Here is an 18,347-nt window from a genome sequence, read left to right on the forward strand (position 1 = left end):
AAATGAGCTCTCTGTTGGGCACTCTGATTTATTGACAAGCATCGTTTTCATTTAGTCTATAAACTAGATTTCTTTGAGTGTTTTTTTTCCCCCCTTTTTTAAAAATGAACCCGTCAACATCTTTTGTTCAATACGCCAGCCTGTCTCCTTTCCTCCTAGACTCTGGCAAAGGTCGCACCTTTGATCTGTCCTACGTGTCACAAGGTCACCGGCCTCCAGATGCAGCGCTGATGTTACAGCGACATTTCGGTTCATTCAAAGCCGAGAGGAAGCAGAATTGCAAAAAACAAATAAGCTTAATCAAAGCGCCCAACAAAAGAAAACAAGCGCACACAAAGAGAAGAGAAAGGAGGGAGAAATTAATCAGACTTTGGGTTTGCTCGACTTGAACAGACTTCAAGAAAAGAAACGGGAGGACGGGAAATGAACAAAAGGCAAGGAAGAGGAAAGGAGGAAAGAAGGAGGAGGATGACGAAGAGTTAATGCAAGTGAATGTCCCCTCTCTTGATTTGAAGGGTTTTTTTTTATCTGGCGCTTGCATCAGAGTGGGGAAAGCGTGGGCCACGGCGGCGTCGTGGGTGGACATTGCTGACAGACGGGGCCAAAATATGGCTTTCTTCTGCTGCTGATTAAAGAAGTGCAACAAAAGGGTGGAGGGCACACACACACATTACGAGCAGCAGAAGATTGCTCACAGTGTTGATACACTTCATAAAATGTAACGGCATCAAAGGCATGGCTTACAGAAAAAAAAGGCATATTGATGTGTTTCCAAAAGGGACACAAAAAAGATAAAAAGTCAAAAGGTTTTCTTTTTTTTAATTATTGCTTTACGCTCATAACACTGTAAAACATGAAAAAAAAATGGACTGCCAAACCAGAGGCCTCCAAAATAACTTTTTTCTTTTTTTTAAGTTGCAGTATTACTTTAAATATTTACTCATACATCACCTAACAGCTATGGAGCAATGACTAAAACGTGACGTATAAAACCCAAATTCCCATAAAAAGAGAACATTAGACACCTTGTTTCAGAAGCAAGGATAAGCGTTCCCTGAACAACATCAGTGGGTAAACGTGGTGACTCGTGTGCATAACGCTGGGGACACGTGGAAGAGGACGAGCTCCAACGAAAAACTTGTTTTTTTGCGTTTGAGATGCACTGCCCCCTGCTGGTCAAACCAACAGAGAACAAGATGCCGATGATGCAGGCGCGGCAGCAGCGATCCAGGATCACCAACGCGCAGCAGATGATGACATAATGCTGAGATTATGGAGTTTTTGCACCAGGCCATCCTGGTAAACAACGAAAGCCCTGAGGGTCATATTTGGCTTCTTTATTAAAAAACACTTTTAAAAAAGAGGATTCTACAAATCCTAACATAAAAGAACAACAACAACAACAAAACAAAAAGGTTCTAAAATTATTTTTGGTAAAGTTTCAAAGTGTGCTTTTATGTATAAAATATTGCACAATCCCACACAGATTCTTAATAATTCACAGTTTGATTGGTAAAGGCAGCAATTCCTCACTAGAATAGTTTACATTAACAGTACAAAGTTTAAGACACGCTTCTTGTTTTTTTCTTCCGAAAAACAAACAAACAAACAAAAAAACAACAAAAAAAGTACAGTTCTGGCCACACTCACAAAATGCTCCCATTTGCCTGGAAAAGCAGCAACACACACACAAAAATTCCCTGTGTAACCTCTAGGTTAACATACATACAACAACAAAGTCTTTTTTTCCACCAACAGAACAACCTTTTACTTATTTACAGTAAAAACCCTGTTAGAAAACCAGACCCACACAAAAGAAGAGTTCCAATCTCACAAAAGTTGTGTAACGTGCAAAGAATTGACTGGAGTACCAAGAACACCCTGAAGGGGACAGATGGATTCATGACACAGCTACGCTTCACAAAAAAAAAAAAAAAAAAAAAAATACTGCTGACTTTATTGTTCAGAAATGCAGAACTCCCAGTACGGCTTCCATCCTTTCTTCGCCGTCCAACGCAGGCTTTTCTATGATGACTTGGACTGATTGCTCAACTTGCAGCACAGTTCTTGATCAGGATGCGTCAGTCGTGAAAACACACCAACACGCTGTGTCCCCGCTGGCTGAAGAGCGGAGAGGCTCGTCTTTGCCGGTCCTTTTAAAGAGGGAAGGCTCTGCCGTCTAACGGCAAGGAGGAGGCTTGAATCACTGGTTCACAATGCGGTTCGGCCTTTAAAGTTAAGACCAGACAGTGCTTAGGAGTGTTTAAAAAAAACACAAAACAGAAAGGGTCACTGGATTTTAGACAGCCCATTGGCCAGGAGGAGTTTAAGAGGAATGGTAGTCCGTGACACAGTCATTGGCAACCTGTCGAGTCCTGCGAGAAAAAGAAAAAGAATGGCCACTCGTATTAAAGCAGGATAAAATTAGCAAAGCTGAGCAAACTTAAAACCTAGAATTTGCAGAACAAAAGTAATTCGGGAGGCAATGGAAAACTGCAGCAGAGCTGCTGTGCTGCTGAGATGCTATCTTCTCAGCGAGGAAGGGGATCGCGTGTGTAGATTTGACGTGCCCAAGCTCCAACTGCTTGTTTGTGTTGGGTGGAGATTTCGAGGGTGTGTGTGTGTGTGTGTGTCTGTGTGCGTATAATGCAAAAGGTCTAGGGCGGTGTGCCTGAAGGTCCCCAATGGACCTGACTCTCCTCTTGTCCCTTTACAATTTCCTGAAAGAATTGTATTCTTTCTATCTGAGGAAGAGAGACCAGCCCATCGGGAAACGGGGCCAAAGGTGGGGAGCTTATGGTGTAGCTATTAAAGTGCAGCAAGCAGAGTGGAGTACAGACCCCTCCTCCCCACAAAATAGATGATAAAACAGATGCAAAGTCAGAGCTTTGCAAAACTGCTTTGACTGCTTTTTCCCACATTTTGACACATAACCTCATTGGGATTGTATGCAAAATTATGAAGCTGATGTAAACTGATCAATCGTTTTCTTCTATATTACAAATAATAATCTAAAAAGGTTGGTATGCAGTTGCACTCGGCGGCCCTGATACCTGAAAATCATTTGAAAATGACTCAAAGCATCCTTTGATCAATCATCCAAAATTGTAAGAAATTTGGATGCCACCTGCCAATCTACCGAGACATGATCCTCAACCTGAGCTGACAGATAGCAAAGCAAGGAGATAATTAACCAGGGATAATTAACCACTGTATGTAGGGATCTAAAGCAGACACAGACTAACCAAAGGCACGGATGAGCTCCTTCCGCACCGCCCAGGTGACTGTCTTTGTAAGAGAGGCGGAGGTGAGACCAGCAAACAGCATGTTGTACAGGAAGACCACGTAGAAGTTCTCCAGCCAGTTATATCGACCGAAGTCTCCCAGCAAATCGAAACGGGTGATCCCTACAGAAAAGGAGCAGAGGTTGAGAAAAAAAACAAAACAAAACAAAACGTTGCAGCAACAGGCTTGGCTTCAGTGCTAGGAATCATGAAATACATGTGCACTCTTGTGGCCATTGTTAAAACTGCAAGTAAATTGATTATTTTTTTTGCAATTTCTTCAAAGAATTGCCTAAAAAGGGGAGAGGGGCTATGGCAATACTACCTGAACTAAAACATGACATACACAGTCAGTCTTCATGTCAAAAAATAACAAAAGGTTATGCATATTTTATACACAGATATCAGGTTCAGCTCCATATGCACCTCGGATTTCCTATCTCTGCAGTTCTCACAACATTCACACCGAAACGTGTAAAAATGGAGAACTACACCAAACATTGCTGATATAAGGCTCCCTATCATCTGCTTGCATGAGAATAAAATATTGTCTTCCAATGTTGCTACCCTAATGCGAGTTACACATCCAAGCAATCAGTATTTCCATGGTAACAGGACAAGGCGACACATTCACTTTAACCCATTTTTTCCTCAAAAGGAGGACTCAGACAAAATGCTTCAGAGCCACAACATTAACCGCACATTCAAACATCAAGAGTTTCATTCAAAATGTATATTTGTATATATGCATGTTCTTACCAAGTGTGCGCGAAAACACAGGCAGTGCAGAGCTCAGTATTAGCAGCGAAACACAGTTTGCAATCATCTGAAAGGAGTATAAATTTTCAGAGGTGACATCCAGTCAACAGAAAAACAACTTCAGTTTCCCAGTTAAATTCAGACACATAAAGCAGTTTACCCGTGTGAGGTTAGTGTCTTTCATGCGAGGGAGGAGGCCACAGAAGAGAGGAGAGCTGTAAAAACCCACAACTGAGGACACCATCAGGTAGCTGCAATTCACTTTAAGGACTACAGTGGAAACGTGTGGAAAACCTGGCGACTGCTTCTCAATGTGTTGATTCAAGAGTAAATCTTAATGCATGCATCTACTGTTAAAACAAACAAACAAACAAACAAACAAAAATCAGTTTGTGGCAACAATTTAATCATTTAGGACTGAAATGATTAATTAAGTTAATAGAGATAAACTGTCAACTAATTTAGGAATCAAATAATCGTTAACTGGGGTATACAGACTGCAAAATGGGCATTTACTGAAACAACACAGAGCAACAATTAAGCCAAAACTGTACAAAGAATATATATATTTTACATATTTTGCATATGAATAACCTTCTGTTCCACCCAGAATTTCTTGGGTGGCATTTTTAGATTCACTGGTTCATAATCTGCAAAAAAATCTGCATTTGAAGATCTGATTAGAATAATCAATAAAATAATTGATTGAAAAATTAATCATTATTTGGAGCCCTACCATCAAAACGATAACAATTGACCTGTTTCTTTTCTTTTCAATGTGTTACGAGAAAAATCACTACGAAGCTGAGCACACCACAGATCGCTCTTTGTGTTGAAAGGATACAGGATGAGGACCACCTGCACTGCAGCGCCCAGAGAGCCGAACATGGAAAAGGAGGCCATTCCCAGGTGAGGGTCCTAGCAAAAAACATAAAAATCCTCAATATAAGCCGCCGACTGTCCGTTTCCAACCAAACAGGAAATGTTCCTGGTGCCTTCAAAGGAGGACCCTGACCTCCATTCCTCTGGGCATGGCTGTCTCATCCAGCAGCAGCTCCAGCACATTGAAACAGACCATCAGCACACACATCACCTGGAGACACACACACAGCGACCCGTCATGAAGAGGTCACAAAACGAGGAGTGACTGTAGAACTCGTGAATGTAGCGATGTTCTTTGTACATACAGTCAGTGCAAGCAGGATAAGCATCGCCAGAGGATAGCCCAAGTTTCGTTGCCATGGTGAAGCCTTCCTCCGCATCTCTTTGGGGAAAACAAAAAGGACAAAAAAAAAAAAAATCAAAACAAATAAAAAAACAAAGTGTGATGTTGATGCTGCGGGAGAAACCCTGCAGACGGAAAGCTTTGTCAGCCTCACCCAGGGCGACACGCCTGCTCTGAACTGCAAGGTACTCTTTTCTCATAGCCTCCATGTTCAACTTGACCCAACACGATGGACTGCCACCTTCACATATGCAAGAAGGAGAAAATAACCTTTTAAGAGTCAAGCCACGGGGGAAATGAAGGAGGGTAGTGATCACAGTCAAGTCACTTACAATTCAGCTTCCTGAAGAGCGAATCTTCTTCAAAAACGGCACAGCTCAGAGTGTCTTCTATGTCCTCCAGAAGCTGACACACAACATGGATCAATTAGGGAGGAACATCAGAATCTGTTCATGTAATTTTCTGAAATAACACTGAATAGATGTGCAATAACATTTAAAGTAGAGAAATATAAAGAAAAACAAAATGAAATGAGGTCGTAGTTTTAATTTGTATCAAACATTTCTGAAAACTGGAGATGGTAAGCAGCACTTCCTGATTAGAAAACATTGCGCTTAAGAGCTTCAGTTAAGCACAAGTTAACAAATAATGCATGCTGTAGACGCTGCTTCATGTATACTTTGTTCTCTACAGAGAGCAAAAGAGGTTTTTAAAGACCTGACAGATGTGCAATAACCAGGTATGTGATGTGGGTTTTGAGTTTTGTGGAGAGGCTCAACTTACCCGAGGTTTCACAAGCAGGCTACCCGTAACACTGAACATTCGAGACAAGCCAAACGGGGTGCACACTGAAAAGGGAAGACACAAACTAGCACACAGGAGAGACCACTCTGTTTCAACATGACCAGGCGTTTGAGCTCAACGTATACTAACGCAGAAGCAGCAGCACTCCAAACAGAGAAATCCCAGAGTACAGGTATGGCAGGTAATACTCCCACAGGTCTGCAATTGGAAGAGGGGGGGAATAACAATTAGCGACACTTCGAGTGACGCCCAGGAGGAGTATAAGGGTATGATGAGAGTGACTCACCGTAGAGGCTCTGTCGGGCAACGTTGTCATGGAGGAGAGCTGACGCCACCCACACAATACCCAGCACAAGGAGAGCGAGCAAGATCAGCAGCACAACAGCTTCATACACTCGCGCCATCACTCCCTACACAGAAACACGAGTTGTTTGGTGATCAGTTTGAGAGAAGCTCATTTTGAAATCAGGTTTCTAATGGGATCTTAGACATTTAAGGTTTTTTTAAAAAAAATTACACAGTCTTAGTAAATAAGGTAAGACACAAGAAAGAAATAAAGACAACTGAGGAAAGAGGGAAGGTCAACAGGAAAAATAGAAGGTCAAAAAATAAACTACCTTTTTGGATCCAGCGAACCCCTCAGACTCAGTGAAGAAATATGCAAAAGGCATGAGGAAGACGAGGGACAGGTTGGAGAACAAAAACACTAGGTTCCATAACCCTGACAAGAGAGAAACAGATCATTGTTAAAGATTTTGTGTGTGCGTGTTATCTTTCATTAGTAATTACGACTGTAATGAAACATTTTAGTAGTTCCCTCCACCAACCACTATGTGGCATCAGACTGAAAGAGTGGATATAGGCTCCCTTCCACTGACGACATGAAATATTTAAAACAGAATTTCAACAAAGCAAAAAGCAGAAAACACACAGCTCAGATTGACTTCACACAGCAGCTCAGGGTGGACTGAACAGCTTCGAGCTAACAGTGTGCATTGCTAATTATCTGCTGGGCCACAGGCCAGTCGAGTATTGATGTGGATGTTATTGCTGATCCTGTAGCGCTGTGACGCCCGACCGTTCTTAATTATTTTCAACCGGACGGACGAACAAAAACAGTGAGACGTACCGTGGATAAGAGAGCCATTGAGCCACTGCATGTAGTAGCTGTGTGGGAAGGTGAGCAGAACCTCGTTTGACAGAATGGAGATGGGCAGAAGCAGCACGGCGCACACTGCGACAGAAAGGGTGAACGTGCACAGCCAGAGCCTGGGAGGTGGAACAGTGAGATAAGTCATGAGAGTCTGTGTTTCGCCTCAGCAAGATCAGTCTCCGTCAAGCCAAACTGAACACAAATATAAGAATCCAAAACGAAGGTGCAGAGTACAGAGTGACGACGATGTTGGATTTTCACTGCCAAAAGCAATAAACATGTAGGTGACCATGTAACAAGGCGATGAATCAAAAGAAAGACCTCTGGTCGCCAATCATGCCCCAATCACTGCTATCTGTACAATTATCCAAAGTCACAGCCAGTTAATCATTAGAAGTTTGCACTTACGCAATTTTGTTAACTGTAGCATCTTCGATATCATCTGAAAGAAAGAAGAAAAAACAAGTTGGGTTTTTTCAAAACTTAACTTTTTTTCCCCCTGCACTCCGATATGACTTTTTGAAACTAGGAACTAGGAGTTAAGAGAAAAAAAAGAAAAAAAAAAAAAACACAACAAGAAGTTTTCAAACACTTTATATGATGGGCTAAAACATTCCTGAAGCAGTATGCGAGCATGTGCTACACACAAAATGCTGAAGAAAGCAAACCTCTCCCTGAGCTCAGAGAGGGTGTGACCAGGGGTCAGGCCTGTTTGGAACATTTTGTTCATTCTGGACCAAGACTCCCGTTAAACCAAAGGATGCAAAAAGAACCAAGGTTTGGTCACATCCAAAATGTTTAACACGGATTAGAGAGACCTCATCTTTTAAGAGTTGTACAGCTTCAGTCTTCAATTGGAATTGAGTCTTGATTGCTGTGAAGAGTGATTAACAGTAAATAAAATCAAATTTTCTTACATTTTGGCCAAAATGCTGCAGACACACAAACAACAGGAAGAAAAGCACAAGCACACAAATCTCTCACACCGTTTTAAAACCCAGAGAGTACAAATGTGTTTTAAGAAGTGACTTAATAAAATCCAAGAGTTGAACCCTGTCAAATATGATCAGGCAGCTCGTTCCACAGTTTAGGAGGTAAAACCGAAAAGATCCAATGTCCAAAATACTGAAAATTAACTTGATCTCATACACACAAAAAACATTTGCTGTGTTTTAGACCTTCTACAAAATGACATTTCAAATGCTTTTATTGTAGCTCAAAGATAATTTAATGAGGATAGAAACAGACATAAAAACAGAGTGGTTCTAGCATATGATGTCCTCATTTAACAAAGATTTCACATGCAAGAATATTTCTGATGCTACAATTGACTCGATTAAGCCATTTGAAGAATCATTAAAGACTTTAAGGAGAGACGTTCAACTGCCTGCAATTTAATAAGGAGCAGCCCAGGCTGACATTTAACTCCACTAGTGCAGAGTTTGCTGTGGAATGGCAGCAGGCAGGTGTGACTTATAGATCGTCAACGGGAACAAAGAAACAAAAGCAAAGAGAAAAAGAAAGCTACTTCTTTCAGAGAAAACCATCACAAAGTGACAGACATTTAGAAGGAAGCATTACTAAATATAATGCTTCCTACAATTAGTAGGAAGCATTCCTACTAAACATTGGAATGTACGCTTTGTACATTCCAATGTTTAGTAGGAATGTATTGAAAACATTAGAATATAAAGTTATTTTTTCCCGAAGAAAACGTTCCTAGATGAACCAGGCAACCTTTTTCAGGTTGTTGGGGAAAAAAAATCCAGAGGAACGAAATGGTGAATGCTCCCATGAGCATTACCCTCCAGACAGTAAGGAATCCTGAAACAAGTTGTGACTCAACCCTTTAGGAGTCACTTTACCAAACAATTCAGGATGAATCCAAAAAGTTCAAAGGTGAAAGTGAAAACCGAGTGACTGGGATCAAAACTCCAAGTTCCAGACTCGGAGCCAAGAAAGAAAAAACCCCAAGCCAAATCCCATCAAGACTCTGAGGTCATCTAGAAAACAAAAGGTTGACATGAATTTGATGCACACTCACCAGCCTCATTACCAAGTGATTGCTAAAAAAACAAAAACAAACCTCCCCTCCCCGCAAAATTAACTAATCATATTTCAAATTTAGAACCAGAATGGAGCAAACAAGAGACTTAAGTGACTTTGAGAATATGCAGTGGTCTGAGTATTTCAGAAACTGCAGACATACTTTCCCCCCCCCTTTTATCTGCACTACAAACGATCAAGCCGGTTCTGGAGGCAGAAGGGAACACAACTTGATTCTAGCAAAGTGTACTTAATAAAGTGGCCAGTAAGTGTTTATCTCACCAAACCTCTGAAATAGAAATGCTTCTTACTGAATATCAGAAAACCATGGAAACACCTGAGGAAAACGTTTTATAACATCGAAGCAACACAATTTGTAAAAAACAAAATTCTGTCAACCTAAAACATTTGGCAACAACTATAAAAAGCTACCAGAAAAAAACAAAAAACCAACACCTTTCATTTTGCATCTGAAACAAATGAAGTGTTACTATTAGTCAGGCATGTGATATGTCCTTTTGGCAGTGCTGTCACAGAAGTTCTATTACAAAGTAAAACCCAAGGAACAAGAACCAGTTCCGGATGTTATAAAATTCTCTGTATTGTGGGATTGCACAACTGTCACATAGCTGCAGGGCAGACCTGTGCTCTTGTTGTTGATGCAGAAACTTCAGCAGAAGGAACAACGGGAATAAAAATGTGCAGAAGAAATGACCATCTACAAGGGTGCAGCCCAGCCAGAGCGGAGAACTGAAGAAAAATCCACATCTGCTTCCAATGGACTCACATTTCATTGGACTGAGCGAATGTTAATCAGCTCAACACAGCACAAGAGAGCTTCCAAATATGCCTGACGCACGTACTGCCATCTCGCAGTTCTTAGCCTCATGGTGACAATCATTTGTCCCTGCTAGAACGTTGGTACGAGTTCAAGGTTTCAACTTTATCTTGTAGCATTTTTTTTTAAACTTCTCTGCCTTTTTAAAGAGCTTGGTGTACACCCCACGAACGTCTCCTCAACAATGTCTCCAGGCTTTTCAAATCAAAGTTCAGAGTGTGAGGTTAGTAAAGGTCCTAAAAGAAACGGGGAAACTTTGTTGAATGTGTACACATGCAAAGAAAGAAAAGGGCAATGAACAAAACAATAAACTAGAAAAGCAGAAAAGAAAAACAAATCAGACTCTTGAGTCAAACAGCGAGTTTCTGAATAGGATTTGTGCCAACACACTCAGTGGAAAGAAATTCCAAAACGCCACTGTAATCAGTGTGCTTGTCAACATTGTTCGTTTTCCTCAAGGCAATTCTCACTAAACTGTTGACTGAAAGCCAACTCGCAGAGCTCTCTTAAACACACACTCGCATCCAGAAACTGTTGAACTCACCTGTGATAAACTCGGCAGTCTTTTTGAAGTGTGTGAGGATGAGGTAGCACACCATGTAAAGGCACGTAAACAGGAGGACGCAGATCTGCACAAGAGAAACAAAAGGACCTTAGTCTTTTCTGCACGAGTTTGAAGACAGAACATGTACCTCAAATAATCTGTCAGAACATCTGCGGCTCAAGACATCTACCCGTTTTTAACCATTCAGTTTTGCTCAGGCATTGAAGTAAGATGTAAATCACAAGACAGGGGAGACGGAAACAAGAAAAGGGGAGGCAAAAGCTAAAAACATGAACTGTTTTGTCTTGCATAAAGATTACTCAAACAAAGAAAATGGGGTTCCAGTGCTCAAAAGGCATAGTTCCCCTTTACTTGGATTAGTGGGACTTAGGGAGACAGATGGGTTAAAACCAGTGAGAAATACTCCACCCTGCCCCCTACTGCAGAGAGTAAAGGTCATTAGCTGATGTTGCATTCATTCAAATTTAGGTTAAACCAGCAATCTGTCTGTTGTCTGGCAAATCTCAAACACGTCAAACACCAGGGTCTGCTAAAATTAATTACCAGCGTAATATAGTTGTCAAGACTTTTAAAGTTACAGAATGATTGCAGAAGAGGCTTTTAATCCCCAACAACCAACTGACTACACAGGACTAATAGCCAACTTTATATTGTTTTACTATTTACTATTTATGCATTGTAACATTGTTAACATGTTACTTTGATTTTTGCAGTTTGATTCGTCCCCACAATTTTTATTTGTGGGGACAAATATTCCTCACCACACCTGTAAGGAACCACATGTAGTCTACAAACAAACATGCTGGGCAAATTGAAAGAGGAAGTAATGTTGCAATGTGATAACATTTCTAAACTGGTGCCTAAAAGGAGTTCATGCAAAACAGGGTTTACATATTTATCCAGAGGGTAATAACAGCAAAAAATAAAGACTTGCTCTCCTAGGTAAGATAAGATACTTCAACATAAATGTGAAGAATAAAGCCCACATGGTGGTAATATTAGATTATATAAAAAAACCTCATGATATACATTCACCAGCAATCTCATTGGGTGCACATTGCTAGAACTCGTGGTGAACGGTTCACTACGCCAGAAAAATTCATCACATATTTGGTTCAAATCAACATGAATGCTTTACGCATTTGTTACGGATTTTACCAGCTGCACATCTTTGATGAGAATGTCACAGTCAACCACATACCAAGAGCTCCACTATTCACCCCTGGTGAATGCAGAGGCCAATAGAGTAGAGAAGACAGCTTTTTGAAGTCACTTCGACTCCGTTTTATTTTGCTGGGCAAAGCCAGACCAACAACAGCCTGGACACATTTTTGCTTTCACGTTATTGTTCACCTTTTTAGTTTCAGTTTCCTGTTCTTAGATCACAGGAGGGCCGCTCACTGTGGTCTTCTGCTGCTGTAGTCCATCTGCTTCCAGCTTCGATGTCTCGTGCGTTCCGATTTTATTCGGTATACCTTGGTTGTAATAGCTAGGCATCATCTCAAACCATGTCGGTCCGTTCTCTTTCGGGACACAACTGTGACTCACAACATATTTTCTCTGTCAGAGCATTACCTAGAAACCCGAGCGATGGTTGTGCATGGCATACTTTATAAACTCGGTCTTAGGGCAGGATTTTCGGAAATAGTCACACCAAATTTGCACTAACAACCATGGCATGTTTAAACTAGCTAAAATCTAGTTACCTTTTCCTACCGATGCTCCTCATAAATTTCAGTGAGTTGCATACATCATACCTAGATACATAAATCTATTAAATTACTCCTATATGATTGGCTCAGTGTTAACAAGCAATAGAATAGGTGTTCCAAAGTGGTGGGTACAATTTCTGTGAAAAAGAGTCATTTATCCCACAGTGACAATTGACCCAGTTCATCTGATCTCCCTGCTTCTGCCTGAAAGTATCTCAACACCAAACAAATAAATCGGCTTCTTCCTTCTTCCTGAGTGTTCTTCCTGAGAATAAAGCAAACTAAATTTAGCTTTCAGGATTCTTCTTTTGAAACATATTTGAAATTTCTCGTCATAAGCAGGAATAATCGGTGGCAACAAACAAACTGCATACCAACAACAAAGCACCCTATACAACAACTAATCCGCTCCGACTGAGAATTCTTCAATAATGCAGCCTAATTTGGCAAGAGGCTAATCCAACAATAAGGAGAAGCAGGGAACAAAGGATGGGTGTTAGGTTAGAAATAAGACAGGTAGAATAAAACCTTTTCAGGCCAACATGGCGTCAAGAGACAGAAGCCACCTTGAAGACAGTTTTAAGGTTTTTAGCATGAAGGGGAATCTATCAGCGAAGATATAGTGCAGAGAAATTTTAACTGCAGATTGACTTGGATATATTTGTTCTGATGCAAGAAAATGAATCCACGCCTATGTCCCCCTGTACCCCCAAAAAAGCAGATTTGAAGTTAGCTAAAGGTACCAAAGTACAATTAGTCCACAAGTTGTTAAATTTGCCTTCAAACTGACATAAGAAAAGGAGGAGCACAACTAGTGATCACACTTTTCCAGTTCTGTGCTACTCACATGCACTTTGTACAGCAGGTGCCTTTATGAAGATCCAGTTCATACAAAGTGTGTGTACAGCTGGGACGAATTACTGTCATTCTGCTTGGCTTTCCAACAGAGCATGACCTTTTCAGAATCAATTTCAGTACAGGATCATCTACTTCCTCTGCTTTTGTGATTATCTGCCAGATGATTTTGATCATTTAGGATCAAACTTGAAAACCTTTGAAGAAAATACAAAAAAAAAATCCTCATAGCCAAAAGAGCATCTGAGTGAGACTTCCATTGAGGCACATTACAGTTAGATTTGACTGGCAACCCTGAAAATTTATTGCATATTTATTAAACAGGCTCCAAATTGTAAAATATCCCTGTTTAATAATACTAAGTTGTGATAAAAGCTGTGCATTTTTTAGAGATGCAGAAATATTAGTAGGACAAATTTCAGTCTGATGTCCCCAACACGTGAGCTGCAAGACGGAAAGTAAAAATTAAATTTTCTGATAGTAAATGCTTCATACTGAAGTGCTAAATCTTGTCAACAACACTTTTAGGTGAGGAAGAAGTTGTTCTTGTGGCAAAAAGAATTAATGTTGGATTTTGTATTTACAGTATAACTGAAGTGTTTAAGAAAAAAAAAAACCTGAGTGAATCACAAAAGCTGCAATGAGGCAACGGTACTTTTGAGACAACAAAAGTACCGTGCGGTCCTAGATTTTGGTAGGGTAACTCTAGGAGTAGTGGTCATTTTGCCTTGTGAAGTTGAGCAGGCTGCAGCAGAGGACAAAAAAGCTGAACATATTACAGAGAGATGCTCAATTTTATTCTTTTGAGCTTTCAACCTCAGTCAGATAGGAACAGGGTTAAAGTTGCCTTTTGTATATCTAAGAGTTAAGGTAAGAATCTGGGTTCTTGAGGATAATCAAACTGATGTTTGATTATCAATGCTAATTGCCAATAAGGACAGATTAAAATACAAATGTGTAATAATTTTTACTTTATTTTGTTTGTGCCACTTTCTGACAAGGCCACCCATAACACATCACTTCCCAGAGGGCTCTGGCAGATTCTGTGCAACCATCTACTTTAGAAATAAACCAGTCACTTCCAAAATTTCCAAATGTTCCATGGACTCACATTGTTCTAGGCGGCATCCTATTTCTGACCTGCAGGATTCTACCTTGACCTTTCACTCAGCCAGACATTGATCCTTCCTGGCTCAGGATGCAGGCTAAAACATGGGCTCTCAGCACAGTCTACATCCTTAAACACAGGTTGTTCTTTTTCCGTGTCAGTTATGCATAAATTTGCCAGATGTTATTACTCTGGGTGATTTACAATGATACAGAGAAGACAGATATTTGGCAGCATCAACATTTTCCCAAGGACTTTTTTTTTCTATTATTATTTTGATCTGAACACTGGTGTGCAGCATGCATACTAGGCCGCTTGTTGAGTTGCAATGTTACGTTTCAACAGGACGTAACCATCAAGTGTGTTAGAAAATGTTCAAAGGGGAGAAACCCAAATAGAGGAACATTTACGGTAGTAATACTATGTCAATTTGTTAATTTTCTGAAAGAAAAGCAGAAACAAAAGTTAATTATCTACATAAACAATAAATACATAGTTTAAAATCTATCAAGTAAATTATATGTCAGGTTGTTTGGTTAGATTGTTTTTTAAAGTTTATTGTTACTTTCAGTGGAAAAAAAAGAACATTTATGAAAATGTGAACCTCAAAAAAGAAATGTATAGAAAATCAGGAAGCTACTGTAACTAAAATGTTTGAAGTTACTAGTCAGTGAAACAGACATTTGACAGTTGCCTGTGTTCGAAGTAAATTTAATTTATGAAGAATTTTTCAATAATAATAATGAAACTCGCTTATCCACCTGCATAAAATTACCATCACTGATTTATGTTTTTGTTTTTGCAACAAATGCCAGATTGTACCATACCACATAAGCCCATCTAAGCCAGTACTGGAAGTCAATCTTTTACAAATGTTTTGTTGCTAGTCTATGAAATTACATAACTTGCAGATGACACTTGGGATATTGGGGATATTGCTGGGTTTCAGTCACGTAACCTGGATGACGCGCGAAATTCAGATGGAGGGCCGGAAGGGGATTTCGCCGTTTCAAAACAAAGAAAAATGTATCACAAGGAGTACGCTGATGTCCTAAACAGGCTGGAACAGACAAGGCATCTCGAAAAAATATGTGCATATTTAGAATACGATTCGTATTATCTCGGTAAAAAAAAAGGACTTCTTATAATCTTAAGGATTCACCCGGTATCGAGGTGATCCACGTAACTTACTGGAGCAGTAGACCTCATATTATTCTACAACCTAGAAGAAAGCTTTCAAAGGCCTGGAGAATACAATAATTTATTTTCAGGTTGGGTCAAGCATTTAGCCATTTAAGTCGAAGCACTAAATGGCTGTCGACTTGTTTCTGTCGGGTGTGTAGTTCCGGCCCTCCATTTGCATTGGTTTCAAATGTTGTGTCATCTGAAACCCAGCAATTCTTCTTCTTTTTTATTTTATTTAACTTCTCCCAAGTATCATAGCCTTCTCAAGGAAAGTGCAAATGTTGGCCAATGTGACATATCTTTACAATAGCAAGTGACTCCGTCATAGCTTGTCACTTGGACTTGTCTTCGGGTCACTAGGCGCTGGGACAGCTGACTGTCATGAGAGGGTGCACTGTCAGTCGGTGGTGTGCCAGACACTCATGGCTTGCCTGCAGCTAATAGCATTAGGTCCTGAGGGGAAAAGGTCGCTGACAATCTGATGCAGCAAACAAACAGGTGATTAAAAAGGAGTGCAACTATAGACATGAATTGCTTTGTGTCAGCATGTCACTTTCCATCAATACTTTGAATTTCATTGACAAATGTCCCACATCTCTTCATAGTTTGAAAATCTCAGGCTAGTCCCGACTAGAATAAAAACCAAGAGAGTTTAATTGTTGTGGTTTGAAAATCTGGTTTAAAGTTTACGTTTGCTTAAAACAAAACAAAAAAACATATATGGGTTACAAATTAGATTTAGAAATTAAGGTGTAAAAAAATGCGATATTTGATAGAATTTTAGCTAAAAATCACAAATGATATGATTTTAGCTTCTATAAAAAGTAGAAGCTTTTGGTTCTTGTCCATTTTAACAGTGCAAGAAAAAAAAACCCTAAATTATTTGGAGCGGAGGCCTCAACGTTTCATAAAAATATGTTGTTGCTGAAAACCAGGATATTAATCTAACCTAAGATTTAATATGTTGTGCAGCTTTTGTGCAAAAACGCAGGCTGGTAATTGGAATTGGACAATTCTGAGCTTGAAATCCAAATAATTACTGGCACAACTTGGTTAACTCTCAGGGTTCATGGATCGAGTCAAAGATCTGATAAGATGGAGACATCAGCAACACTGGAATTGCTAAGAAATAATTTAAGTGGCATTTCAAGTGTTACAGTCAGCTTCACCTTAATAATTCTGAGCATGAGTTGAAACACTCAATATATATATATTTTCCCTTCCAGGGGTTTTTCGTGGGCTCCAGCGTCCCTTAAATGAAAGGAGGCTGGCAGGAAGCGGGGCAAGACACGCGGCAAATATCATCGGGTCCAGGAATCGAACCCACAACGGCGAAGTCGAGGAGTTAAGGCCTCCAAACGAGGGTCGCGCTATCCCTTACGCCACCACAGCATGCCCGACACTCAATATTTTTTATCAATGAATGTACCAGGAGACGTGGAGTCTTTTGAGAAGAATTTGCAGATGAAATATTCTTAACCAATATGTCAGATATTGACCATGAAAGGACTTTAGTAAACACCTGGAAAGCTGAATATATTGCAGCAAAGTTGCTCTGTTGAATGGTTTTGAACAATCAGCATCCTGGATTTGGAAAAGTCAGCTGCTTTTTGGAAATTGGTTATGGGAAACAAATCCTTGAATTATTTCTATACATTACTACTACATTTCGATCAAGTAACATGCCATATCAGGCAATTAAATTTTTATTTTTATTTTGCTGCTATGAATCATTCAGATATTCAGATTATTCATGACAAGCTCAAAGTCATCACACATTTAATCAATGCATCCATAAATGCTGAGATAATCTCCAAAGAGATTTACCTGTTGTGTGTGTGTGTGTGTGTGTGTGTGTGTGTGTTTCTGTAACATTATATAATGGTCATGCATCTGCATAGGTTTTGCTCATTACTTCATACCTTGGGATGAAAAGCCCTGACAGAAATAAACAAACTTGAGCAAAACTGCAAGTTCAACATTGTCCTCATTGATAAACTGGTGTATCAACAACATCTCAACTCTCAGGGTTGGATCTGTCAATGGGGGGGAGAGAGACCTGAACGTTTTATATCGGGGGTAAAGTTCTCTGCCTTGCTGTAACAGAGCAGATCGAACTGCGAAGTCTGAAGTTCAACGCGAGGTGTGGTTTTAAACATTGGAGTGTCAGACGCAAAGAGCAGGCAGCACAGTTCCAGAAAATGATACACACGGGGCTAAAACAGGCAATAATGCAATACCGCTATGGCTGCATTTGTCTTGTAGCGAATAAAGTGAACGTGACTAAAAATGAAAAAAATAAATAATAATTCAGGTTAAACGAATGCAATTTAAGAGAGATACTGACACAAACCCATTTAACAGCGTGTGCAAAGACAGCATGCTATATTGACTGCGACCGGCCCCCCTTTAACTCGTCAACCAACGGTTGACGCTTCACTTTCAGCCCGGCTTCACTTACTATCGTCTCTCGGACGCGGTTGTGGAAAAGTTGCTCCCTAATCGACACTTCGTCCGTTTCCATCCTCTTAAAAACCATGCCACTGCCCTGCGCCCGGAAGCCGCCGAGAGGGCCGGTTCTGGTTAAAAATGTCGAACCGGGCGCATCGTCGCGAGTCAGCAGCAGATGTATCAGTTGGTTGGAAGCGCTGAGTTTTAAAAATCGGATACAGCGACCCTGATCAAAACCGGGCGGGGCGGGGCCGCTAGGGGCGGGGCTTAACACCAGAATGGATCCCATTGATTGGTTAAGGCAGCTTTCAATCAGAACTAAACTTAAAGAGTTTTTTTTTTCAGGGGCACGGATGTTCTGT

General features: G+C 40.3%; 1 protein-coding gene across 1 annotated transcript; it reads right to left on the bottom strand.

Moving 5' to 3' along the window:
• Positions 1-802: 802 nt before the first annotated feature.
• Positions 803-18,176, bottom strand: lmbr1l (limb development membrane protein 1-like). The gene is made up of 17 exons (XM_055049492.1): positions 17,996-18,176; positions 10,654-10,738; positions 7,634-7,667; positions 7,202-7,341; positions 6,690-6,793; positions 6,359-6,482; positions 6,202-6,270; positions 6,052-6,116; positions 5,601-5,673; positions 5,423-5,509; positions 5,231-5,307; positions 5,059-5,136; positions 4,888-4,961; positions 4,204-4,294; positions 4,044-4,110; positions 3,246-3,407; positions 803-2,375 (listed from the first exon to the last, which is right to left on the bottom strand). The coding sequence occupies exons 1-17, from the start codon at positions 18,071-18,073 to the stop codon at positions 2,290-2,292; spliced, it is 1,494 nt and encodes a 497-aa protein (XP_054905467.1). The 5' UTR covers positions 18,074-18,176; the 3' UTR covers positions 803-2,289.
• Positions 18,177-18,347: the final 171 nt, after the last annotated feature.

The sequence above is a fragment of the Poeciliopsis prolifica genome, unplaced genomic scaffold (genome assembly GCF_027474105.1).
Source record: "Poeciliopsis prolifica strain line A6 unplaced genomic scaffold, Auburn_PproV2 SCAFFOLD029, whole genome shotgun sequence".
In the NCBI taxonomy this organism is placed as follows: Eukaryota; Metazoa; Chordata; class Actinopteri; order Cyprinodontiformes; family Poeciliidae; genus Poeciliopsis; species Poeciliopsis prolifica.